This window comes from Labrus mixtus, chromosome 20 (genome assembly GCF_963584025.1).
Source record: "Labrus mixtus chromosome 20, fLabMix1.1, whole genome shotgun sequence".
Taxonomy (NCBI): Eukaryota; Metazoa; Chordata; class Actinopteri; order Labriformes; family Labridae; genus Labrus; species Labrus mixtus.
In genome coordinates this window covers 11,808,289-11,836,051 of record NC_083631.1, presented here as the reverse complement: position 1 = coordinate 11,836,051, position 27,763 = coordinate 11,808,289, and the positions used below count along the sequence as shown (strand labels likewise).

General features: G+C 40.5%; 1 protein-coding gene across 4 annotated transcripts; it reads left to right on the top strand.

Moving 5' to 3' along the window:
- The first annotated feature begins 617 nt into the window (after window positions 1-617).
- Window positions 618-27,397, top strand: LOC132995740 (serine/threonine-protein kinase BRSK2-like). 4 transcript variants are annotated; one of them, XM_061065879.1, is made up of 20 exons: window positions 618-1,870; window positions 2,317-2,411; window positions 5,106-5,191; window positions 5,397-5,537; window positions 7,168-7,284; window positions 7,680-7,713; window positions 7,825-7,893; window positions 8,696-8,842; window positions 13,035-13,066; window positions 14,019-14,183; window positions 16,673-16,770; window positions 16,923-17,073; window positions 17,231-17,291; window positions 18,838-19,114; window positions 19,471-19,519; window positions 20,646-20,769; window positions 20,899-21,000; window positions 21,569-21,677; window positions 22,420-22,509; window positions 22,634-27,397. In XM_061065879.1, the coding sequence occupies exons 1-20, from the start codon at window positions 1,783-1,785 to the stop codon at window positions 22,855-22,857; spliced, it is 2,259 nt and encodes a 752-aa protein (XP_060921862.1). In that variant the 5' UTR covers window positions 618-1,782; the 3' UTR covers window positions 22,858-27,397. The 4 variants fall into 4 exon arrangements, with proteins under 4 accessions (XP_060921862.1, XP_060921860.1, XP_060921861.1 ...); XM_061065877.1 differs by having other exon boundaries at window positions 18,505-19,114; XM_061065878.1 differs by having other exon boundaries at window positions 618-2,411.
- The last annotated feature ends 366 nt before the right edge of the window (window positions 27,398-27,763 follow it).

Below are 27,763 nucleotides of genomic sequence, written 5' to 3'. Positions count from 1 at the left end.
TCATTTAGGCTATCATAAAAAAAGATGATGGTGATGTTGCCTTCAGATTTTGTGAACTAATTTGAACTCTGGATATTAATTCAATTTGTTGAACTCCAGTTCAAAACCAATAGATTTTTACACTTGCATACATCTCTATATTAGGCGATATGAATACAAATAATTGTTCAATTCTTTATTTAATCTCTTTTTTATTGTGCCATCATGTTTAGGCTATATTAATTTAGAGTATATTCTTTAAAGGGGTATCGTCTTCATATCGCGATATTTCCCGGTCGTTGCAGCCAATCAAATTAGGTGCAACTTTGCTGTAGTAAACAGGGTGGGGGCGCGAGAGGCAGTCAGAGAGGATGGGTGGGGAGAGAGGGTGAGGCGGAACCCGGATGCTGATGCTGACCGATGAAGAGAAGGAAGCTCGAGACAAGCAGCAAGAGGAGGAGGAGGAGGAGTGTGAGAGGTTGGGAAAAAAAAAGAGAAAGGGAAAGGGGGATATTACGGGCAGCAGTGGGGAGGAGGAGGCCATCCCGGGAATCGTGGTCACTCTTTTAGATGCGGGCAACTTCTGACAACCTGGAAGAACCTTTTTTTTTTTCCAAGGCGAATTTAAGAGATTTAAACACACAAACAAACATTACGCGGGAGGCAGCAGCTTTTTTAGAGCGCTGAGGGAGTAGATGCGGTGATATCATGAACATAGCCGGCGAGGAGAGAGAAAAAGAGACAGAGAGGACGAGAGAGGGGAGGGATGGAGAGGGAGAGGAGGGGAGGCCAGCTGAGGATGCTTGTTGTTTCTAGAAGGAGGATTAATCACCGGGCCGAGCGTTGATCCTCCACCGGCACACGGGGCGCATCTCTCGCCGCTGCAGCTGTTCCGACTGCGGCTGCATTACGCCTGTCTCTGCCGGTCTCTGCCCGAGGCTGTTCCCCTTCTTCTTCTTCTTCTTCTTCTTTTTTTTTTTTTTTAAATGCTCTTCCCCCTCTTCCTCTAGTTTCCTGATGCAGGGTCGGGGAGGGGTGAGCCAAAGTGTGCACCGGATATTGGAAAACCCATTCTTCTTGCTGATGCTGTTGGGATAATAGATTATTATCTGGACATCGCCGCATCTGCACAGAACGACACATCCGGACTAAAACGAGGCCCTGGCTGCAGAAGAAACGGGAGCTTGGGAGGATTTTTGAAACATTTTTTGAACGGTAGCCGAGCAGTTCAACGAGGAGGGGTCCCTGATATCGATCAGTGAATGGATTCAATCAGAGCATTCTGACTTTGGATATTTGAGACTGTGCTCTTAATGAAATCAATTTGTGGCAAATGTAGCCTTCCTGTGCAGGTTTGAATCAGATCTTTCTGTCTTGCTCCACTTTTGCCCAGCTCCATAAGCTCCATAGGATCCAATAAGCTTTACTGTTTGATGGGACACATTATAGTGGATGTTACCTCCTGGTCAAACCTCACACCTCCTCCGCTTTCTGGTCTTTTCTACCTTTCCCTCTGAATGATGCTGCTTTAGTGCAAGAGACACAAACCAAGCCCGGGAGATACTTTATTCCGGGCCTCATAGGATGGAAACTGGGCCGGTTCTCACTCCTGACCGCATGACAAACAAGTGTATGGGAGTAGCCTGCAGGGCCCGGCTTTAGATCACGACTAGTCCCCCCCGTACCTCTCCTCAGCTCCTCACCGCCCTGGGATGTCTGTTACGGCATTTATACACACGGAGCAGGAGCGACCACTATCTTGATCTGCCTTATATCAGGACTAGAATTGCATCTCAGAAAAGGATGAGCAGCAAGGAGCTGACAGTGGGCCAGTCCACCCAATATGTGGGGCCTTACCGGCTGGAGAAGACCCTCGGGAAGGGCCAGACAGGTAGGAGCCCCGAAATCTCACCTCCTGTGTTGTAGCAAGGCAAAAAAAAAAAAAAAAAAAAAAGGACGTCTGTTAAGGCGCTCCGGCTGATCCCCAAATCATGTATTCAGAGCTCATGGTTAAGTCCTTACTCCCTCTGGTATTACTCTGCTGAAACCCTCTTAAGGGATATCCTCAAAAGCATTACAGGGTATACATTCAAGGTCTCCCAATCCTTTTTTTTTTTGTGAGCTGAGTTTGGTCAATGTTTGTGACATTGTCAGTAAAGCTTTTTGAATTATTTATGACATCCCCTTCTTCCTGTTTTCACACTGCATGATGATTTCTTATGCTCAAACATTTCCCTCCTCCGTGTGTGTGTGTGTGTGTGTGTGTGTGTGTGTGTGTGTGTGTGTGTGTGTGTGTGTGTGTGTGTGTGTGTGTGCGTGTGTGCGTGCGCGTGTCAGGTCTGGTGAAGTTGGGTGTCCACTGTATAACAGGACAGAAGGTAGCCATAAAGATTGTCAACAGAGAGAAACTCTCCGAATCAGTTCTTATGAAGGTAAAGTTGTAATAATGCACCTCAGTCATCCATCCTTATGTGTCTATTTATGTGCTGTCAGATGTTCCACACTGCGACTGTCATTCTCTTGGCTACAAAGCAAGATCAAATCTTATAAAAAAAAAAAAAAATGTCTTCAGAAAATAGCAACAGCAATGGAGTCTTAATATCTGTCAAGAAAAAACCCGTCTGTGTGTTGTAACTTGGAGCAGACGAGTGTGTGGGCACTGCTTCTGTGTAGCAAACAATAGAGATGATTTCACTCTGCTAATTAAGTCCTCTGATGAAAGCTCCTGCTGCTGAAACACACTGGACTGAATAGCTTCATCATGTTTGTGTTTCCAATGTGGCCGATTACTAGCAGCTTTATGCATTTGAAGCTTTTAAAATACAGCAGGCTGCACAGGGCAACTTTAGACACAAGGAATCTGCTAGGGTCAGACACTTAAAGAGGGTCAGGCATCTATAGGGTTATCGAGCCTTAATAGCATAAACCTTGGCGTTTTGGACCTGATTGCTTTCTTTAGCCAGATGACGAAAGTTGCAGAGAAAAACATCTAATGCATCAAAGACAAAATGTTTTCCTTTCTAGACCTCTGCTTTATACAACACTACTTTGGAATGCTGCCCGTTGCCCTGTGCTCTTTGTGCTAACTGTCAGGAACAACATTAGCAGGCTGCTGTCTGATAGCTGTTGCTGTAAAAGCCACCCAAAGTGACACATTTCCTGAAAATCAACAAAAATGGAACATTATGAGCACTGTAAAGAGAAATGGTTATGGAGGGCTGATGTAGCCTACTTGCTGCACTACATTCACAATCCCTGGATTTAACGGAAAAATGCGATTAGGCAGACCAATACAGAGATCTGCACTCAGCTGCCAATCAAAAGTACTTGTCCTTTAATTAATATAATTAGGCCTCATGGAGGAGCCAACTTTAAAAAATATATTCCAACTATGCATAATGTTTCAACTCAAAAGACCTCAAAGCTCTTATATCACAATGAAAATTGTATGGATGTACCATTCAATAATCAATCCAACCATGTTGACAGCAAGCCGATATTGTGCCTCAGTCTGAGCCGTGTGTGAGACTGTTAAATAGGTCAAACTGGGACAGATGCTGGTGCTGAATTGAGATTGGATAGACTTTCCAACCAAAGACCCAACAGCAAATCAAATTCAATTGCTTTTACAGTTCCAAGTCTGTCTTCATACAGTATTCATTCATGTCAGTTTAAAGAAGAGGTTTGCCGCTCCTCACCTGGAGATGTCTTGTCACCTTACATAGGTTGTACAGTAAGACTGCATTTGTGTTTGGCCAGGTCTGACATTAGGCTTTCATTCTTACCTTCATCAACAATATAGGTCTGTAACACCACTAATCTGCTTTAAAATTGGGTTTTGCTGTTTTGTTGAAAAAGCAAAAGAGGCAAATTAGGCCATTTTCCACAACACCAAAGAACTTCATGGTCCTTACCAGTGACTACAAGACATTAAGATATTACAGGAACATGATGTTTGCAAAGGGGACTCAGAGAAGAAAGGCATGCACGATGAAATCCAACTTAAGGCCAATGCTATCACCTTTTTCATCACCATTATTGACAGATTTCAGTCAGATTCCCTTTCAAACTGTTTTATTCCTAACTCTTCTGATCCCCCTCCCCGTTGCTTTTGTAGTGCAGCATTTGTTTCAACAGGAGTTACTGTTAATTATGTTCTAAATGGATGTGCATTTGTAGAACAAAGGAAAGACCCCCTTTCAATTAACCATGCCTTTAAAAGAACCAACAGCAGGTGCACAATACATTTCTCTAGCAGCTTAGGGAACAGCACATAAAGATGTAAACACAACATTAGCTTAAAGTCACCTCTAAGGGTTGATGCAAAGTAGCAAGTTAGCTCATTGTTTGTCCATCACATTTGACTAACAGGGAGTAAAAAGTAATTTGAGATACGTTTTTGGCCAATATGTCGACCATTCAATCTCCTTTAGTTCTGTTTATATTCCCACAAACTCCGGAAATATTATATTCCTTTAAAGCTAACTGCTCTACTATGTTCACAAGCTAGCTGCTAACTTTTTCTGTCTGCTGTAGGCCTACTGGGTACTAAGTTAGTGTAAGTTCGAATTTTAGAGTTTTATCACTGAGAATAGCTGACTGGTGCTGCTGTTTGAAACAAGATTGATGTGAAGAAACTGAAGTAAACCAAAACGGAAAATGTAACCAGCTGTAGCCTACAACATAACTTAAAAAGATGCTAAAACTAGCTTTCGAACTTGACAGAATTCTACAATAGGTTTGACACTAGGATGGATGCCTTTAACATAAAAATAAGTCATTTTAGTTTGTATTTATATGTTTCTGTTATATGTAGCTCTGAGCTAGCCTACCTAACAAACCACTTAAAAAAAAACCAAATAAATATTGTTTTGCTTATTATATGTGTAGGGCTCTCTTTGGTTTCAACAATTACAATGACTTTTTTCTTCCTTGTATTAATTACTAAATAAATTAACATTTAATACTGATACCCTCCATACTTTTCCTATCTCTTCCTATTTTATACTTGCTTCTTCTCTCTTTCTACATTCCTCTTGCTTCTGACATTTCAATTTCCATCATTTCTAACCTCACTTCTCTCTCCCTCTCTCTTAACCTTTCTCCCCCTCCCTCTATCCATTCAGGTGGAGAGAGAAATAGCTATTCTTAAACTAATAGAGCACCCTCACGTTCTGAAGCTGCATGATGTCTATGAGAATAACAAATACCTGTGAGTATGTCTCTATCTTTTTCCTTTCTGCTCACTTTTTTAACCTTCCCTCTCTAGATCCCTACCAGGTTAGAAACAAGCTTGATTCCAAAAGGGGGAAAAGGGTCTTGTAGAATACAACTGAGATAAATAACCACCATAAATAATTTTTAAGAGTGTTTTGTCTTCCCTTTGCTCACCTGCTTTCCTCTCTCTGACCTATCAGGTACCTGGTGTTGGAGCATGTGTCTGGTGGAGAGTTATTTGACTACCTGGTAAAGAAGGGCAGACTGACTCCCAAAGAGGCCAGGAAGTTCTTCAGACAAATCATCTCTGCCCTTGACTTCTGCCACAGTCACTCAATATGGTACGTGAGAGGTTATGACCTTAAGGGTCCTTATCTAATAAGTGGTAGCCATTGTTTGACTTTAGCGAATGGGTTTTTTGTATTAATCAAATATTTTGTAGTAACTTGCAATATGGTCAGACGACACACTGAATTTTCTTTTATTGCCCACTATCTAAGGTTGCTAATCAATAGAAACGTAGGGTCATCTAACAATTTGTTGGTTTCCTTGTGTGCAAACCTTGAACACAGCAGAACATTATAACAACATTTGAGCTTCCCACCCTTAAAGCGATGTCAGCGGAAAATGGCCACCCTGTGATCGATTGGCTGGTAGATCTGTGCTGTGATTTGCTAGTACTTGTTGCCTCAAAACTTGCCGTCATTGCTCTCTGCCAGGGAGCTTTCCACCCAGGGCTACAGGACACACTGTTGTACCTTGTGTTGTCCAAGTCCAAGTTGACTTAAAGCATACCACAACCTTTTTGGAAACCTAAGCAGGCAGAGTTGATGCCAAAATATAACGTAAATGTGTTTGTTTCGCAACATCGACCAGGTAGTAGGTAGGGTTAAGGAAACTATCTTTGCTGGAGTAATTATATCACAGTTGGTTTCAGAGGGATCCAAACAGCGTCCACCTTGATGAAAGTCCAGTGTTTTATCCGTTGCATTTCTTAGTCACAGCATTGTTGAACGAGCCAACCACATATCAGAAGGGAAGGACGAGGCTATATTTTATTGGGAAAAAGTAAAACACCCTCAACAGACTTTGGCCTAAGTAAAACAAGGCCTAACTCAAACTGTGCAGGGAGGGGCAGGACAGTGCTGGCCAAAGTAAACACAAGTCAAACGTCTTGACTTGAGCTGTACACACAGCTTGCTCTAAATTATAATTAAAATGTAGGGGAAAACACAACCATATTTATGAGTTGGTCATGTCCCCCTGACCAGCAAAACATCACTCAATCACTCATTAGCGGAAAGAGAGCCACACATTCGTTGGCCTACCACTAGCTTCATTTGTGTTTCCAGAGGAGACTGATGTTTCTCTGTGGTAAAAAAATTACTTTCCTAGGTTCCTACCTGACTTGCTGACACAATGCTGCTGCTTCCTTTTGTGTGTAACCAAGACCATGAATAGACAGAATCGTGTGGCAATAGTATTACATCAGCTGTATGAATTTGTATATATTAAAACATGTTTGTAATAGTAGTGATTAAAACTTTCAAACTGGCGAAATCCAAAACGTCAGGTATCTACCTGACATCATTACCTGAGGGATTTGTTAGCCAGACTCTCATATTTGTAACTTGGCAAAAAAAAAAAATATATATATATATATATATATATATATATTTAACCCTTTAGCACAAAGCCCTGTTTACTACCTTATTTAGATCTCTTCAGAGGTATTTCTGCAGAATTCCTCAACGTTCCTGTTGTATAAAGTACATGCACTAGATTTGCACACATTACCATGCTTTGATCAATACTATTTGTCACTTTTGGTAGAAATGATTACATGTCATTTGGAAGTTAACCAACTGTACAAAAAGGTTAGCTTCGCTGTAGTTGTTGTGTATGGCATGGAAAAAGTCTTGAGTACTGTAATGAACTTGTGTATATCTTTGTGTGTGTTTGTGTGTCCAGTCACAGAGACCTGAAGCCAGAGAATCTTCTCCTGGATGAGAAGAACAACATCAGGATAGCAGACTTTGGCATGGCCTCACTACAAGTTGGTGACAGCCTGCTGGAAACCAGTTGTGGGTCAGTACAGGCTTGTATTTGCATCTCATATATTTGTTCATACTTTATTGTTTTGAAAATGACCAACAAAGATGATACATATGTTCCTTAAGTGTTGCTTTAATTTTGAAAATGTGTCTTGTTGGTATCACAGAATGAAGAGACACATATTTAATGTGGTTGCTGACATTTTTTTTGGAATGACTGTTTGTAAAATGTAATGTTAAAATAATATCTGGGAAGAACATTAGAAACATCCACTGAATGCGGGACGAATGTGGATACAGATTATTTCAGTTGTTTGATTTAAGCTGTTGCCTCGATGCAGAGATTTAGTATTTTCAATTGGTCAAAGTGAAGTTTGGGTGTTTCTTTTTGGTTCCATTGTCTGATCGTTGGCTCCTCTTTATTTATAGATCCCCACATTATGCTTGCCCAGAGGTCATAAGGGTAAGTTACTACCCTCTCATTGGTGTGTGTGTGTGTGTGTGTGTGTGTGTGTGTGTGTGTGTGTGTTTCTTTGCCGTCTAATGCCACCTTGTCCTTGCCTTTGTTTTTCAGGGGGAGAAGTATGATGGTCGCCGTGCAGATGTTTGGAGTTGTGGAGTGATTCTTTTTGCTCTTCTTGTGGTAAGATCATTTTTCTTTTTTCTTTGTATTTAGTCACATGTGTCTTTTCATTGTATTTAGCAATAAGCTATTTAAAACATATCTACAATACAATCACAAAACTGTCTACCTAAAAGTGTTAAATATTAAAGGTACCCTGTAATGTTTTTGACCACTGGAGGCAGCCTGGAGCAGTATTCTAATTAGCTGTTAAATAAAAATTTCATAAAATGCAAAAGCACTTGGAGGGGGGTATATTTTATGATGGCTTTACAGTTATCACGCATCACACTTTACACTGATGGTTGCTAATGTGCTTAGAAAGGTAGCAATGAGCTAGCAAATAGCAAACAGGGATGCAAAAATCATACTTGTTAGGCCTTTACCATCCATAAATATGCGTTTCTGTTGAAAAATATGTACTTATTAACAAGAAAACCTGCACAGGGACATTTTCAAGGAGTAGCTTATCGGAGGTGAAAAATCTCCCTGCCTGCCTGCACTGCAAAATCACTCATTAAAGCATTTATCCTTATTTTTACATTTGTAAACACAGCAAAAAATACTCATAATAATGAATGTTCCCTTTTACTCTTGAATTATTTTACAGATTAAACAAACAAGATATGACCTGTTCATTAACTAGTTTAAAAAGTGCTGGTAGGCAGTTTTTGCTACTTTTAAACAGAGCCAGGCTAGTTGTTTTATCCAGTTTTAACTCCTTATGCTAAGCTAACCGACTGCATGTGGTATAAAAGTGAGAATGTATGTTACTGAAAATGTTGAACTAATTCTATCTCCATCTTCTCCCATCGCTTCCCAGGGTGCCTTGCCCTTTGACCATGATAACCTGCGGCAGCTTTTAGAGAAAGTGAAGAGTGGGGTATTCCACATGCCCCATTTTATACCTCCTGACTGCCAGTCTTTGCTCAAAGGAATGATAGAAGTCAACGCTGACAAGAGACTTACGGTGAGAAGGGGAAAGTGGGGGGGGGGGGGGGGCATCTTTTTAGCCCATGCCAGTCACTGGAAGCAGAGGAAAAGAGGTGTGACCTTGAATGACTTGCAGATTAGACTACGTGATCAAATTGTTCCAGCTCCTGAAACGGGACCCTTAAGTGTTCTGCACAGACATGCACACGCACATACTTAACTTTTCAACAACATGGACACTTAAGCACAGCATTTTCAGATAAGTTACCTACTTTACAAAGGGAGCAAAGAGCCTCCTGGAGATCTTTGGCTAGCACACTGACAGAAATGCAAGCATCATAGCCTAAGATGTGTGTAGATGACTCATAGGCTAAGAACAGCCTTGAAAACAACACATTGATTGACACACACACACACACACACACACACACACACACACACACACACACACACACACACACACAAACAAGCACAAACAAACACAAATCAGTGTTGATTTGAATTCTTCACCTAAAATATATGGAAAGCTTGAGAGGCAGCAACCAGTTTTTTTTTACAACACATGAAGTAAAAAACAGGCATTTAAAATGGAGACAGTAAAGCAAAGAAGAGGCACAGCCTGAGGATTTGCTTACAGATGTGACTGGAATTGACTCTGGCATAAGAACCTACAGAGCGAGCAGGAATGAGATGAGGAAAGTCAAAAGATCAGAGTTGAATATTTCGCCCATCGTATTGCTTAAGTATACCAACCCCACTCGAAAAAAAGCTAGGACATGGTCAGGGGACTCAGGAGGGCGGGTGTGAATGTGAAGGGAAGGAATAGTTCAGTGACAATGAGTAAAGGCTGATAACTTTCTTTTTCTATTAAATTGCAACACATAGACTGGTCCAATCCACACACTATACATTTTATAAGAATATTAACACAAGCATTGATTTTTTTTTTCATCACAGAACAGTCATAGTTTTTAGTTACTTAAGTTAAAACCATTGAATGTATATAAATACTGACGATGATTTAAATATATCCAAAGCATCTCCATCTCCTTCTGTTGTATAAACGTGAAGCCAAATTACCCCCATGACGGCACTGACATATTGCGCTGACATATTGCCCTGACATATTGTGCTTGTGATGTCATTTGGAGCCCAGACATGTGCAGAAGGGATCTGGCTGGTGAAGCCGCAGCATTTACATCCAACCTCTTTTGTTCACCAAAGCACACATTTAGCTTCCTGATAAAATGAGAAAGATCTGTCAGGTCAGTACAGTACACAGCAGAACACACTCGAGTGTCAGTCTGAAGCAGGCACTTACTTTTATGGAAAGTTCAGTCATTCTTGTGTAAGGCTTTGCTATCCCCTTGCTGTTCCACTTGTAGTTTGCCAATACTGTAAAGAAGGCCTGCAGGAGCTGCATTTGTCAGCAGAGCTGTCAATCATAACGTTACATCTGCTCTTTATAGCATCAAATAAGGAGTTAAAGCTGATCTTCTACAAACATTGAACACTTTGACATAAATCAGCTTGATAAGGACTGTAACGACAGAAAAATATGATTATTTTAGTTTGATAGTTTGACCTATGCCCTGCCTCACAGCAAGAAGGTTCCTGGTACGAATCCCCATCGGACAGGGTCTTCCTATGTGGTGTTTGCATGTTCTCCCCTTTCATGCGTGGGTTCCCTCAGTGTACTCCGGCTTCCTCCCACAGTCCAAAGATATGCTTGTGTTTAAACAAATTGGTGACTTTAAATTGCCAGTAGGTGTGAATGTGAGTGTGGTTGGTAATCTGTCTCAGATGCTAGCCCTGGGTGTACCCTGCCTCTCGTCCAATGACAGCTGGGATCGGCTCCAGCCCCTCGAGACCCCGAATGGGAAAAACAGTATAGATAATGGATGGATGGATGGATGGATGGACAAATGTCCCATCTGTTAACATGGAGGAGGCGGGAGTTATTACCTATACTGCAGCTAGTCAGCAGGGATAACTCAAAATATTTTGGCTTCACGTTGATGCAGCAGTACTGTTGTGTTGTCCATCTTTTTATACAGATTTTGGTTAATACGTGTTTATAAAAACACATTTAAGTGTGCAGTACCTCTTAAAACGCAGCAGTTGAGTCAGCCAAGACAGGACTCGTTTCTATTTCTGTTCTTCAAGGAAAGTTAGCAGCTCATTCGGAGATGAGCTGCTTGGATACAAAGATGTAGGATGCAGGAAAAGCATATATTTAGAAACGAGTGCACAATAGAAATGAATACATGGTTAGAGTGGCTTCATCAGCGACTGTAAAGAAGTATGGAGGCACAGATGGTGAAACAGTTTAAGACCTCCTTTATTACCTAAATGCCAGCCTTCCCTCCTGAAAGAAACAAGGCTTAAAAAGAGACAGGCAGTGTACAAACCAGAATGAATGACTGAGTGAACGGATGATGGAAGGAATGCCAGGTTTAGAGTGGAGCCGCTGAAGATGATTTCATGAGCTTTAGAAAGATGGTGACAACTGAGGAATATAAATCTCACATGATGCCGTTAAATACAGACCAAGAGCAATAGTCTGGTCAGTGAGTCATCCAGCTACAACACAGCAGATTTAATGAAAGCTGTGGGTTCGTTGATTAATGAAGCCTAAAACCAGGTCAGACTGTCTCCCTCTGTGTATTTATCTGTCTGTTAGAGGCCTCAATGGGAACGACTCGCGACGCAAAAAGACAGATTTCAATCCACTTCTAAAGTAAATGTGTAGCTAGAAAGCCTTCACATCAGGAAGGACAATGTTTCCCAACTTTTTTCAATCATGTTTTCTAAGTGCCCCCTGACCAGCTGATATGTTTTTGGTCTGAAAAATGCTGACACCGTGCAACTGTTGGTATAATATTTTCCTGCAAAAAAATCACAGTGCCAGGTGAGGATTAAACAAACATTTAAATGTATTATTAGTGATACTGACTGTGGTTTGTGGGCTCAGTTTCCCTTTTTTTATTGACTTGATCCAAGTTTTCATTTCTATGGCTGCTGAGTTGAACCCGCTTCCCTGAATATTATTTGTCACAGTGAGGTAAAGCTGTTTTCACAGACGTGCTCTCCTGAAAATTCCTACAACATTTTAGGATGGCCTGCCCTTAAAATCTCCTTGACTTGCTCTTTTAGATATGTCCCTCACAGTGTGACAAGTTTCCCCCATGGAGAGTCTCACACAGGATCTAAACATCATCGCAAATACAACCTGCTGCTTCGCACATCGGCTCCCCCCCCCCGACTTCACTCGTACATTTTGCAAGGGGATTAACAGGAAACAGTGCAGGTTAAGTCACGGTGAAACATTTGTGTTTACTCACAAAGCTCAACCAGAAATGTTTGAGTCATTTCCAGTAGTTTTAGTTCATGTGTGAACACAGATTACACGTCTGTCTGCAGTCCTGTATGCTGTCCTAATGCAGATACAATAATCGTACAGACTAAAGACTATTTAATGTATTAGGTGCAGGGAAACTTCTCTGGGAGTAAAAATGTGAAAGTTGAAACGATTCATTACACAACCCTTGCAGCTTTGGGGGGGCTTTACTCGAGTTACGCTGGAATTACAGTTAAATCATGATCACTTTTTAAATGCTAACAGCTGATGCTTTTAATAACTGTAAGCATCTGAGCCAGATGGTTTGGTTTTAATTATGAGACACTATAGATGAAAAGTGAAGGTATTACAAGTCATTCTGAGGTAGATGTCTTTAGATTCAAGATTTTTATTTGTCCCATGCTTATAGTCATACAGATGTGCAGTGAAATGTAAAGAGTGTTCCACGAGGCCATGCAATAAACACTCAAACATTACTAATACACATATTTATATTTCACATTAGTCTGTATTTTAATCATGTTAAAAGTCTCTGTTAAACAAATTCAATGTTTATAGTTCATGAAGAACATTTGTAGGACTACACTGACACATTCTTATTCCTCTACATCATTTCTTTTGTTTCTGACAATCTGTGGAAAAAAAAAGGAGCTAAATTTAGCACACAGAGCGTATCTGCAATGCTGACTCGGTTGCTTTAGACCTCTTTTAGGGAAGATGCTGGGGTGACTCAGGTCTTTTTTTGTTTTTGAAACAGTCTTCTGTGTGACAGGAGATGCTTTTCTTTCTATTTGTGTTGTTGTTGGGTTACGTTAGGATAACATGTTTAAATGAATGCTTTCCTCTTGTCTTTTTTTTCTTCAAACAGCTAGAAGCAATACAGAAACATGCCTGGTACCAGTAAGTACAAACATTTTTCCCACTTTTTTTCTTACTTGATTTTAACATTTTCCTTTCTCTGCCTTGTACACTCCCACCCTGAACTCAATTTTTAAACTCCATACCTAATTTTAAATGCTCAAAAAGATAATATTTTCAAAGGGTTATAGTCTCTTCTTACTTTTCTTTATTGTAACCTTGATTGGGCATAAAGTGAACACTCATGATATCGAGTGTTGGAGTCAAGACCACACTAACCGAGACATACCCAAGACCAGACTGCTCCGAGACCGAGACATTTAGGGAATGAGACCAAGACAAGTAAGACCATGAATATCACTGGAAAATCAACAACTTATGTGCAAGGGGCGTGTCACTCACTTAGAGCGTAACACCGTGGAGGTTGCGGCTGTAACCGGGGGATAAAAATCAAATGACAAATGAGATGAAGTTATTTGTTGTTTTAGAAAGAGGCATTTTCCTTCTAATCATGGTAATGGCGCGGCAAAACAACATGTCAGTGGTGCTTTTGACTGGTCTTGATTTAAAATCCAGAGTCTGCCCAGTCCGAGAACGAGACAAGACCGAGTAAAAATCCTTGCGATTCTGAGACGAGACTAAGACCTTTGAAAAGACCGATTTTGAAAACTACAACACTAATGATACCAGATCACAGGTTAGATTCAAAGTTTCCCAAACCAGCTCAGACCCTGAGTGTTAGGCTGTAAGGAATGTAAGGAATTTCCCCTGAAGAAAACAGTTGAAATTCTTATGAATCCTAAATCAGTAAAAGAAGAAGGCAGAAAGCGGCGCTATGACACAGTACCACTCAAACAAAATCTACCAGATGTATATTGTCAAACCATCATCTATCATCTCTCTCAGAAGTCATTATTTCACCTGTGTGAAGTCAGTCCTCAGCGTTTATCTGGGCTTTCCGTAAACTTTAAGATATGTATGTTTTTCTTTTCAGGAGTGGTCGTAATGAGCCCTGTCCAGAACAGCCGCCCCCTCGCCGGGTGTGTGTGAAGAGGATCGTGTCCTTAACAGAGCTGGACCCTGACGTCCTGGAAAGCATGTACTCCTTAGGGTGCTTTAGAGACCGGGTGAAACTCACACAGGACCTTACAAGTGAGGAGTGAGTAAATATAACCCATCAAACATTTCCACTTTGATAAGTATCTGGGAGAACTCACATGTCAAGCAAACTGTTTGATAAATCGATTATTTTGCCATTGTAATATTTTTGGGGGGCCAGAGGTGACAGGGGTGGAGCTTGAGCGGAGCAAGAGGTTAATGCTAGGATATCAAAGCTATACAGTCTGCAGTATACCCAAGGCTAATTCACAAGCTCACTAAACAGGTAACCAACTAGGTTCACAAAGAGTGAAATGTTATGTGTGGTAGCTGACTTGAGTTTTTTTATTCATTAGACTTGAAAAGCTAAGAGAGTTATTGACCGTAGTAAACTCACCATTTCCTTGCTCTCGTCTTTGGTTGGAATGTTAGCAGCAGATGAAAGAATGAGGCGAATCACTTTAAAGAACCAGACATCTCATCACTTCTGCTAGCCTAGCTGTCTTTTCTGCAAGAAATAGCCAACAACAATGCTGACTCCTATGCAAAAGCCACCACAAATGAATCATCTTATGAGAAACACTGGACAAGCTAATAAGACAGTTGGGTTGAGCATAGGCAGCAGTACCATATAAATTATATCGTTATCATTGTCGTCCTTTATTGAAGCCTCAATGACTGAATGAGGTTTCCCACATTTACAATGATGCAGAGAGATGCAGAGATAACAAAAATGCACAATTTAAACAAACCAAAGGAACAATCCTCAGAGGAAGCAAACGCACACTGAGGTGAAATGATTCGCGATAAGTGATGAGAGTAATGAATGAAAGAGTAGATCTTAAGAGTACCTTGTAAAAGAAACTCCAGATGTTTGGAGCAAAAGAAGCTGAATGTAGATTTTCCAAGCTCAGAGCACATGGGACATGAAGCATTAAACAGTCAGTAGAGCGAGTTTGTCAGGGTCCAGTGGTCCAGTTCAGCATCTCTAGATGTTAAATAAGATGGCAAACATTTAAAAAAGTGATTTACAGATAAAAAGATAACAATGGTTCCGTCGCATGTATGGCTTACTTTCACACACTAAAAACTGAAACATAGAATGAACTGCATTAATACACGTGAAACAAAAAGACTTAACTGCATCATGAACACAAACAAGGCTAAGAGCTTCCACTTAAATCAGTAAGTGGAACTGTGTTGACACAGCTGGACAGCTGGAAGCAACAAAGTGTCATTAGTAGCTACACCTTGTATCCTGCATCACTAGCTGGCTGTAAACATGTTTTATTTTTTTGAAAAAATTGGGCATTCCAACATGAAGCATGATGAGGATCGACTCACTTTTTGAGCCAGCCTCAAGTGGCCATTTGAGGAAGTGCAGTTTTCTGCAGGTGCTTTCATATTTTTTGCCACTTGGCACGCATAGAAATGTTTTTTTTCTCACAGTTTCCCTGTCTCTCTGTCTCTTTCTTTCCTGGTGGCCAGTCAATTACTTCATCATTAGTCTGCTTAGCGAGGCAGGAACAAGAGCAACAATAACACATTGCACCTCTTTTATCTCTCTTCTTGTTATCCTCCTTCTCTGCAAACTAATGTGGCTTATCTCTACTCACAATGCAACAGCAGAATCAGTGCTGTACGTACTCTGTCCTCCCTTAAACGAGACAAGCAGACAAACATGCAAGAATGACATTAAAAGTGTGCAAAATCAATGCTTTTATAAGAACAATGGATAAAATGGCAATGCCTAATGTAAGAGGAGTGTCTTTTAGTGAACAAAGCAGAAAATAATCGTGGACCTGTATATCCTTAGCTTCATTAAATGTGTCACTCAGCTTTTTTGGTCTCGCCTACAACAAATGGCTGAGTCTCACAGCTATTAATTCCCCCTTTACGAGTGATGGAAAGTGCCTGTTGTCAGTGAAAAACCTCTGACAAATCTTATTTACACTATCCCAGCCCCAACAACATCTAGCAGACATACCTGGCAACTATCTGGTGAATGTAGTGTAGCATTAACGCTGAATATTTACATTTGTGCGGACCAAAAGCAGCTATACGAGGATGACTATTGGATTTAGATTTGTCAAGTAGCAAACCATCATGACCCTTTTTTATATTTGTTTTCATGCTAACCTGTGTTTGCTGGGTGGGTCATATGTACCTGTTTCCTATTTTACAAGCTGACAAAGTGTTGTTGTTCTACTATTAAATTGATACAGTTGTGGTGTCCCCCAAAAACATTATCAACATGTGACTAAACTTCTAGGCCAAAGCTGCAACTTTGAATGACTTGAATCACTGTCTAAGACTATGACTAAAACATTGCTTACAGTATGATCTAGCCGTACCTTCAATTGCAACTTTTTGTCAATGTTCATATCTTAATTTTGGCAACTGCTGTAGCTATAATAACCATCCTTGAAGTCTCAGTTTTTCAAAATGTGTTCTTAATCTCTTACTCTAACTCAACTCCAACAGCTTAAGAACAGTTTGTCTCTTCTCCCTCTGACGTTGGTTTCTCTCTTTTGTCATTGTTTTCTGCAGGGAGAACCAGGAGAAGATGATCTACTACCTCCTGTTGGACAGAAAGGAGCGATACCCCAGCTGTGAAGACGAGGACCTGCCACCTAGAAATGACTTAGGTAAGAACACTTGCTTTTTTGTTTCTATTTTCAAAAGTAAATTGCAGTTTTTCTTCTGAGCCGTGCTCTTGCGTTAAAAAAAATCACCTTAAAAGTTTTTGAAGTTGTAAAATTGTATTGAGTATTTCATATATCTATTTCTGTCCTCAAAGACCCACCTAGGAAGCGAGTGGACTCCCCTATGCTCACGCGTCATGGTCGCTGTCGTCCTGAGAGGAAAAGCTTGGAAGTTCTCAGTGTCACAGAACAGGGGTCTCCCACTCCACCTCGCAGGGCCCTGGACACCAGTGCACACAGCCAGAGGTACAGACCAGCACTGGCATAACAGGACATTTTTTTTTTCAATTGATGCAAACTGTGGACTGCAGATTTGAGCTATCATTACAGAGTATGTTTTCAACTGCTTCAGACAGCCTCATTAATCTACATGACACTTGTTGTTTCTCGCTGTCTTAAAAAGGTCTCGTTCAGTCAGCGGAGCGTCCACAGGTCTGTCCTGCAGTCCTCTCAACAGTCCCAGGGTAAGAACTTCACTCTGCTGTACATAAACCATGGTGAAAAATATGGTTCAACATGCTGTCTGGAGACTCGGAGGTCGCTTTTCAAATCCAGAATTAAAAGAGCAGAGAAATCCTACACACTTCTACATTAATCACCATACTGTATCCTCATATTGCTTGCTTTTAAAAGTCAGACATTTTGACCTTTGTATATAGTAAGCCGTCTTCAAAACAATTAACAACTTTTTAATATCCCTTGACCGCAAATGAAACGTCTGATCTTTCAAATGTGCTGTTCAAGTCAAGTTCAATCAAGAATGCAGTAACAGTGTGAAAAAGCCTTCACTTCTTCTGTTTGGTGCAGCAGGAAACGACTCACAGAGACAAAGAATAATACAGTTACACACAGGAGTCTGTTTAGGTTGTTCTTATTAGACCACAGTGGGGTGAAGAGACAAAAGTACATGTTATTTTTTATTTTATTTTATGGTTCATTTGATAGGGACAGAGACAATAAACATAGACAAACTGAAAACAGCAATCCAATGCAAGTATCACAGTGTTGATAGCGGGTGCTAATTTGCAACACTCGTCCCTAGAATGGCTTTTGTGTAAATAAAAGATTACAGATCTGCTTTTTGTTGCAGATGTTTCGGTCCATCTTGGACCTTCTGCAGTGCAATGAAATACTTCTACTGTTTGTCCTGATCAGAAATACGACTGGAATAAATACATATATGCAGCACATTTATAGCACCTAGGAATACATTGGACATTTATCTGTCTCCATACAAGCAAGCCAGTCATGATAATGCAGAATTTATTTTACTAACCGCTATGCTCCCAAACAGCCGTATTTTCTATTGAAAAAAAAGAAGCCAAAGGCAAAAAAAACAAATTTCCTGCCAAGGTTTTTCTCTTTGATAACTGTCTGTGCAAGCCATGCTTCACCATCATACTGTCATTTCCGCAGCCATACACATTCCCATTTCAGACACAAACCATGCTTTCTCGTACAAAGTCTCCAAAGTCTGTGTGACATGCTGACATGGGCTAAAGGGGACCAAGACAAACATAAGCAGACTCATAACAAAACCAAATCCATCTTTCATTTGCTGTATCTGATCCAGTCTTGTGAAAAGAATCCCTTCCATGAACCATAATTCATGACCATTGCTTTTTGTCCATCCCTCTTCCTCCTTCCTCCCCCCATCTCTCTGTGTGTGCCCATCAGAGCCCGGTCTTCACTTTCAGCCAATCAGAAGTCACCCCCACCTCAACTTCCTCATCCAAAGACCAAAAAGCAGGAAGTGCCACCTCTCGAGCCACCCGCCCGACGCCTGACCCAAAAACCCAAACACTGCCCTCAAAGGGCCCCACTGAGCGACTGCAGCTTCACTCCATGAAGTCCCTCCCTCTGCAGACACCACGCTCCCCCTCCCCGTCCCCCTCCCCCCTCCTGTCCCCCATCCCACGCTTCTTCAACTTCCCCTCTCCATCTGTCTTCAAGTCTAAGAACGTCCACTCTTCCTCTAACTCCTCTGCCACCCCTCCTCCTGTGTCGCAGGTCACGCCGCAGGGCTCACCGCTGCCCACCCCACTGGGCACGCCTGTGCACCAAATCCAACACCCCTCCTCCACCACCCCTCCCTCCTCTTCCTCCTCGTCTTCTTCTTCCAGAGCGGATGGAGCTGGCGGGGCCTCGCTGTCGCTGACACCGCCGTCTAGCCCGGGTGGCAGTGGTGGTCTGGCTGCCTCTAGCTCCGCCCACTGGAGAACAAGGCTGAACTCGTTCAAGAACAACCTTTTGGGCTCGCCGCGCTTCCATCGGCGCAAACTGCAAGGTAAGCAAAATCAAAGAATTCATATAAATGAAAATGAAAGGTGGCTCAGATGAAACATCTTTGAAGTTAAATAATGATGGTTCATTTTTCTCCATCAGGGTATTGATGCTTCGCTAACTGTTTAAATAATCAGAAATCTCCTGCTCTGCATTAACAGAGATGGAATCCATTATAATCAAGAAGCTAACACATGCCTTCAGACTGCAGCCCGCGGCTGTGTTGAGCAATGTCTGACTCTGTGATTATCTGTAATTAGGGCAATTAAATTAGAGACTGTCATCAAGATTCAATGCCCTTTTTCTTTTTTCCTTCCTCTCTCTCTTTCTCTTTCACTCTCTGGGTGTTTCTTTTTTTAGTCCCAACATCAGAGGACATGTCCAGTTTGACTCCAGAGTCTAGTCCAGAGTAAGTCAACAAATGTTTCAGCTTCTCTGTCTGTCTTTTATACTGTGTATGTGCAACTTAAAAGTCTGTTTCCCTATTTAAAATATTAAATATTAAATTATACACGGGGCGCTGGTGGCGCAGTGGTTAGTGCGCGCGCCCCATGTATGGAGGCTGTGGTCCTCCAAGTGGGCAGCCCAGGTTCAAATCCAGCCTGTGGCTCCTTTCCTGCATGTCATTCCCCCCTCTCTCTCTCTCCCGGATTTCCAACTCTATCCACTGTCCTTTCTCTACATTAAAGGCACAAAATTAAATCTTTAAAATAAATTAAATACATACACAATCTCACAATAAGCAGTTTGCTTGTCTTCAAAACAAAGCTAAGCATGTTGAAACACATAAAACTCCACTCAGTAAGATCAAAATTATTAAACAAACATCCCCCTTTTTTTAGTATAACTTAAAAGTGAATGTACTCAATATTTTTATATTCACAATGGAGCAAAAGCATTTCTTTTACTCATTGTGTCATTTGCAATGTTTTGAGCATTTCCTGTCCTTCACCAAAAAAACTCAAAAGTCTATCAACTAGCAGTAATGGGAACATTTAGCTGCTATAGATGCAGCTAAAGTGCTAAATATTCCCTAGCAACAGCGCATGTTGTATTTTCTGTTAAAAATAAGCTCTAACGTTTCACAATTTCTTTTCTATTTAACATTCAGGGTGAATAATTCAGTGCACCATTGTCACGAGAATCAAAATGAACTTCTCATTAATGCTTCAATGATCTGCTTTCTCCACCAGCTCATCAGCAGACCACAATCATTAGATATTAGATAAATTCTGCGTGTTGACATTTTAACCAGACACTGTCATCATTTGTCATGTCGTGCCACCTATTCGACTTTCAGGAGTGATTTAGTGAAGATTAGAGTTTAATGAAAGTGTTTGTTCAGTTATCCAGGGAAAATGCTATTTATAAGCAATTCATTTATGTAAAGCTCCCTGTGATTCATTTTTAGCCCAGTTAAAAATAACACATCCAACCCAAATTTCTTTTGTATACGTGTGTATTTGTACTTTCAATGTGTGAATAGTGCCAATGGAACTAAATTATCTGTTTTTTAAATACTCCTTTCTCTGCAGACTGGCTAAGAAGTCGTGGTTTGGTAACTTCATCAGCCTGGAGAAAGAGGAGCAGATCTTTGTCTTGATTCAAGACAAGCCTCTCAGCTCTATCAAAGCTGACATCGTCCATGCCTTCCTCTCCGTGAGTTTCCAATCGGGCTCAGATAAGCCTTGACAATGGCGCTTTAATACCATTGATTGCATTAATGGCACGTTTTCAAGATCTTGTCTCTCTGAATGAGCATCAACCTGTTTCTTTTTACGTTTTCAGATCCCGTCCCTCAGCCACAGTGTGGTGTCTCAGAACAGTTTCCGGGCAGAGTACAAGTCCTCCGGCGGCCCCTCTGTCTTCCAGAAGCCTGTCAAGTTCCAAGTATTGTTCTTTTCTTTTTTTACCTATTTAGCCCCAGAACAACCACAATCCTGTTTCACAATTGGCTAGTTATAAAAGGTACATTTGTATATAATAGTACCATTCCAGTGATCTCTGTGAGGGATTTGAGTGTTTCAGTGTAAGCTTATAAAATGAAAGGACGCAGAAAAGGATGCTGGCCTGATGAGGGGAAATGTTTGATGTAGAATGTGTGTAGATATAGTACATCAAATGTTCATCCATGTAGTCAAATGTGTGATGATTAACATATTGCGAAACAATTTTTACTCTATGAATGTGAGCTTAGATGGATGAACAACTGAGAGGTGTCATTTCGTTTTGTTTAACTACTGTATCTTTAAATCCACTATGTTTGGATTTGAGTGTCCAATGGAGGTGGCCTGTAGTGGTGGAGTAGAAAAACACACATTGATGTTAAATGGAAAGCAACTCATTCAGAGAAAGCTTTCAACTCAAACTATCTCTGATCTTTATATGAGAGCAGGGCTTACTAATGCAACAGTCCTGATAATGATTTTTGGCATGTGTGGTGCTTTTCCTCCTGCAGGTTGACATTGCTTTCTCTGAGGGGGAGAGAGAGCGAGAGAGAGAGCGAGCAGAGAGGGAAGGAAAAAGAGAGTTGGGCATCTACAGCGTCACCTTCACTCTAATAGCAGGTAGGACTTTGTGTTAAAAAAGGAGATTAATAGAGAGAAGCGAGTAGACCATGATAATGTTGTCTTTATTTGTAATCTCAATAACTGAACTTATATACAAGTACACAGCAGATCTAAGCCAAAATGTTCCTAAAAATGATAAAATTCTGAAAATGTAGTTGTCGTTATGTTTTTGCCCTACCCAAAAAAACATATTCAAGTATAAAACAGTTAAAACCAAAATATTTAAGCTTTGGTTAGTTAGTCGAAAAACATCATAATTGCTGTTAAAAGTACATCTTAACTGTACCTGCCAGTTAATGAGTATTTGGGAAACATATCTGAGCATTAACCTTCAGAAGAGCTGCAAAAGAGAGTTAGAAATATGACCAGACAGGTTACTCTAAATGAATGCTAAAGTTGCTTCATATCTCCTGGTTACAGTCAAATCTGCAACGATTTGTTTGTATTTCATTCAAAGCTTGTTTCTGCTGCCCCCTGGTGGCCAAAGCGATAAGTAACTGCAAGTTTTAAAAGAAGATTCTGGATATGTGGTTGAAATTATCGACACTGGTCTTCAAATTTTTGCTAATTTCAGTTTTCTGTTCCCAACTGTATCCCGAAGGCTACTTCTCTGTTTAAATATTTAGGATTCAGGTTTTAGTTTTCACATTTGAAGACTATTGAAAACATTAGAAGAACTTTACCAGATACCTCTCTCGGCCAAACGAATGAGTGACGAGTTGGTTCTCTTTCCTCTCAGGTCCCAGTCGCAGGTTCAAGAGAGTGGTGGAAACCATACAGGCTCAGCTGCTGAGTACTCATGATCAGCCATCTGTGCAGGCATTGGCTGGTAAATTGCATACACACACAAACACACACAAACACACACAAACACACGCATCACTACATGTACCTGTTTTTTTTAGATGTTTATTTGACTTCTTTTTCCGCTGTTTTTACCTCTGGCGTCTCAGATGAGAAGAACGGTCAGCTTTCCCGTCAGCCCAGCACTCCATCACGGCAAAACTCCCAGCGCTCTGAAAGCGGTTCAGAGCGGGAGCGGGGAGAGAAGGATCGTGCAACTGATGGGGTAAGCGGAAGTGGGAGTAGCAGCGGGACGGTCTTACAAAGGCGAGGGTCGGGAAAGGACAAGACCAGACTCCTCTCGTCGTCCAACGGGACACAATCTCATCCCTGAAAAGAATGTTTTGGAAGAGAGGCGAAGGCGAGGGTCTTATAAGTCGCCAATTTTCTCTTCCTTCCCTCAACCCGGCCCACATTCTTTCCTTACCTATTTTCTTACTTCCTGTCTTGCTTCCTTCTGTTATTCCAAAGCAATGGGACAGAGGAGGGGAAGTTCTTCCTGATGAAGGGGTATGACAGAGAATTCTCCACCAGTTGCTGTCCAAGAAGTCCCACCAGAGGAAACACAGGAAAAGCTTACAGCCAAGCTAACACACAGTGAACCGGCTCCGAATTTAGAAAGCACATGACTTTCCAACCAACCAATCACATGCAACTAAAGGTTCAAATCCTACAGGAATCCTCCCAGCAGTCACCTAAATGAGAGCGTCCATTAAGTCATGCTCATTTAACAATTTCTGGAATGTCACCGGGTTCATCAAACCTCCTCACGAGCATATTCACAAGTAAAGGAAGGGAGGGTGTAGTCTGAGAAAGGATGGAAAATTACAGAATAAGGCTTGTTTTTTGAAGTGGATATTATCTCTTAATAATTAGCAAAACTTCAAATACCATACTTAACCCATCAGTTAGTCTGAAAGCGGAGGAAAACGTGCAAAGAAATGACAGGAAATGGATGTGACAAGGTCTATATGATGTAGCCCTAGAGCTATGTGAATATCAATATCAGACAGACAAGATACAACTTTTCTTTGTGTGTATGAGCAGCATAGAGTCCCATAATTATTTCTGAAGTAGATAGATGAAGCTATGATACCGCATTGCCTTTAATAGAGGAGAAACAGTGGAGAGCTAGCTAGATCTAGCCCCATTTTAAGGACACTTGTCACAACACAGGTAGAATGTCTCACAAGGACAGATTTCCACTAGAGTGCGAGGTGATAGGTGAATAGTTAGACCAAGAAAAACAGGTTAGCTAGCAGCAAGAATTTGGTAGCACTGGAAGAAGAAAAGGAAAAAAAAGCATCTAAAAATGTAGGCCGTCTCAGTAAATCATGTCAAACGAAGGGCGACAGCAATCATGTGCCATAAGTACATTTTTAAGCTTTATTGTAGTCATTTTTTCCTCCTGTATATACTGGCTGTGAAGCAATCCTTTCCAAATGCATCTCCATTGTGAACAACAGGGAACAAAATTCTTAGTCATTGTAATATCAAGTTTAAACTTATGTGAGGCTACAGCAGTCTTAGATTGATTAGCATTTTCTAAGCCCCAGCAGTTGTGCAGTCATAGCTTAGCCTTCATAACTAGCACGGCAGGCAGAGCAATTTTAGCACAAAGCCATAAATAAAGCTTTATAGTGCACTGAAGACTCCATTAAGTTTCCTTTAGTTTTGTATTTCAAAAGAACATTCTACCATTAGCTAAAACCAAATGTTAGCTAACTTGCCTTTGTCATGTATTAGCATTATTGCTAACCATGAGTTTAATTTATAGCTGCTAGGATTTTTGGTTTCGATACCATGAAGCTAGCATTTTGTCTAAGTAGTTTTGGGCACAAGCTTTCAGAGTTTTCTTAGGACAGAGATTTGATTTGCAATTTGCTATCACTGCTTTACCCTCATATTAGCTTAAGCTAATTTGTAGTAGTGGATTTTGCACTGTGGATTTTGACACCTGTCTCTTTTAATGGAGTCACTTAATGAAAGTATCACTTCACAGCCAGTATAGAGAGGAAATGATAACACTGACCAACAACTGAGCGTACATATTAGCATGTGAATATTGTGTGTTGAATATAAAAAATCCAGAACTGTCCTTCAACCGAGAGGATAATTATAGGTTCATTGAATTTTCGTAATTGAATACAGATGACAATAGAAATGTGAAAATCTGAATAAAAAGTTGATTCAACAGGACAACCAATTATTCCTAGACCAAAAGTAAGGCTACTGAAACCCTCCCCTTGTCCCTAATGTTTGACAATAGATGCTGAACAATGCAGGGTGACCCAAGGCCCCACCAAAAGCCTCCACTCTTTCTGCCTCTCTAAAGAAGACATCAAGGGAGGATAGTGAGAGGCGGGTGGAGATGAATAAATAATGAGCTTTCACAAGTATGAAAACAAATAAGCACGAGAAAAAAAGACTGTTGTGATAAAAACCCTGTGCACATTCTGTCTGGAGGGAGAAGAGGAAAAATGAAGCCACACATAAAGAATGGAATATTTTTCCTGTGTTATTTTTCCACTTTCCATACCTAATTTCTTTTTTCTTTTTTTTTTTACTCCGCTCTGGTCTTTTTGAGTTATTAAGAAATGTTTTAATGTTTGCTGCAGTGCTGGCAAAATGGAGGGAGACGCTACCATGTGAATGTCAAAAACTTTTTTGGAATTGTTTCAAGAGTATAAACACACTTTTGTTCCACATGTTTTATGAAAATGTATTTATGTAATTATTTATTTATTTTATTATTTATTCGACACGTATCTGTTAACGCTGTGATTGTTATTTTCATGAGAAGTAGGAGAAGGCTGGATAAAAGGAAAATACCACTTTAAAGATGTCTGACCTAGCAGAGCAACCCAGCTTTTCTGAGAAAAAAAAGGGGGGAAAATAACTCCACTTTTTCTGTCACTTTCTGAACATTAATGCTGCAGAAATTCCTCCCTTCATTATCTTGTGTTTTTACCTATTTGTGTTGTTTTGTTCATTCAGTACTGTTTGCCACCATATGTTCACATTGTATGACACTATTTATAATATCCATTACCACAGTGAGAAGCTCCACATGGAAGATTTTTGCTGAGTCATTTTCTCCTTAAGGCTTTTTTTGTTCTGTCTCTCAGGTGGTTTAATTGACATCTAAGGCTAAAGAGAGCAAGGTTACAAGCTGCATGAATGTTACATCATTTCTTTTGAAATGTTTGGGAGTGAATTATATGTGCTGTGGACACACAAACACAAATTCCCCCTGGCATTTCACATGAGAACTTTTAGCTAAGCTAGTGACTGGGGTCAGAGGATGGCAATGTCCTTTTTTCTACTTGTCATTTTACTTTAGAGCAGACTACCTGAAATGGATGCAACTACATTTGAGAAACTTTGGTTGATGATGAGACTAGAGTTTGTGTTTAGAGCTAACTAGCCAATGTTAGCATTCCAACAAGTTGAAACTGTCTGCGATTATTCATGCAAACTCAAGACTATTACACATTCCTTATCTACTTTCAATTGTCTTCACACACTCAGAACACTGAACTGAAGAGTCGGAACAGACTTAAAGGAAACAAAATTTCATGAGCAGTTTTTTCCTTCATATTCTGGACTTCTTAAGGCAACCACAAATTCCTGGAAAGCTTGGAAATGAACATGCTGTGTGTTGAGTGCAACATAGCCACAGGTTGTGCATGGTTTCAGATGATTATCATTTAGCCTTAAGAAAACTATTGGCCAGCTCTTCTCGATTACAATGGCTCAGCCCTGTTGTTTGACTTAACCAAGAAAAGTTTCCATTCTTTGCTGTTTTCACATCAGATTTGAATGCCTCTGTCCCCTGTCTTATACATCTTACTTACTCTTCTCATCCTCACTCTCAAAGTGGGCCCCATAGAAAAATCTAGCAGTGAGGATCACATGTAAGAAAGGGCAGAGGTCAGGGAGGTTTCAAGTTACACAGTTACATGTACAAAGGAAGTATTTTAGCACGAGCGGAAGTCAAGTCCAGGTGAAGTTTACCTCATTATTCCACTTTAAGAAAGAAGGATACACGTTTATGGAACAGCAAAGAAAGAAAGACAGGAAAGGATGGCTGCTTAGGTTTTTAGGTAAACTCTAGACGCAGTTCTATTTCAACACCAACGGGACCCTCAGCACATTTGCATTTGAGACACTCCTGTTGAAAGAAATCTCGCCCCTCCTTCCCTCATTCCTACATTATCCCTCCTGCCTCCCATTGACTTTACATTTTCTACAACCCCCATTCCTCCTATTTGTATCTCTAGAATCCCAACTGCACATATGTCAGCCCCGTATATAATCATCCCCTCTCCTTGTATACATTTTATACACTGTATACTCAACCCAGATGCAGATGCTGTATACATGCTGTATTCCTGTCCGTCTCCATTGTATGCCATCCATATCTATGTAGCGTTCACTATCTTTTATCGACACTGTAGTCACCGTACAACTTTCTCTCATCATTATTGCTCATTCTTCTTCTGCAGTTATTGTATGACTCCAATCTCTTATTCCTGCCCATATTTTCCTCCAACTCTGCCACACCTCACAACACCTATCCCATGACACCCCCCCCCCCCCCCCCCCCCCCCATATTATCAACCTCCAATCCTCACAGAAGAAAACGTTTTTTTTCCACTCTGGAGGTCACTACAGAAAAACCTCAAAGAAGGAGGAGGTGTGTGGGAAGGAGTGGGTTGAGAAAACTGCTTACACGGTTAATGATGACGACAACAACGACCAAGAGAAATGTCTGTAGTATAATTACAAAAAAAGGAAAAGTGCACTATTATGACAATGATAATTATTGCCTGTGAGAAATACTGATCAATAAATAACAGGAAAAAATGGTGGGTACATGTAGTTTGTTTTATTGTTCACTTGAAGTTACTTCGGAATGTTTCTTTTTATTTGTTGAGAGAACATTTACAAGCTGGTACACATGTTAACTGTTAACAGTTTCATATAGGTGATTCGAACATTTATTTGATTTATTATTGGTACATAGCATAACAACTTCAAAGAAAACATTGACTTTGTTTAAAAGGGGAACGCTTAGGTCAAGTTGCTATGACAAATACAGAGGCTTACAATCAGTAAAATCTGTAAAAAACTGAATTTAAAAAAAAATAGTAAAATATATTTTTGTAAAGCAGTTTATCTCAAAGATCGACCTATTTACCCTAGATGTACCCTGAAAATTGTATCGTCAATACGTC

Coding starts and splice junctions, on each gene's coding strand:
- LOC132995740 (XM_061065876.1), top strand. CDS start 2,199: ATGCTCAAACATTTCCCTCCTCCGTGTGTGTGTGTGTGTGTGTGTGTG. Junction 19,115..19,470: donor CCATCGGCGCAAACTGCAAG/GTAAGCAAAATC, acceptor TTCTTTTTTTAG/TCCCAACATCAGAGGACATG. Junction 20,770..20,898: donor TCGTCCATGCCTTCCTCTCC/GTGAGTTTCCAA, acceptor TTACGTTTTCAG/ATCCCGTCCCTCAGCCACAG.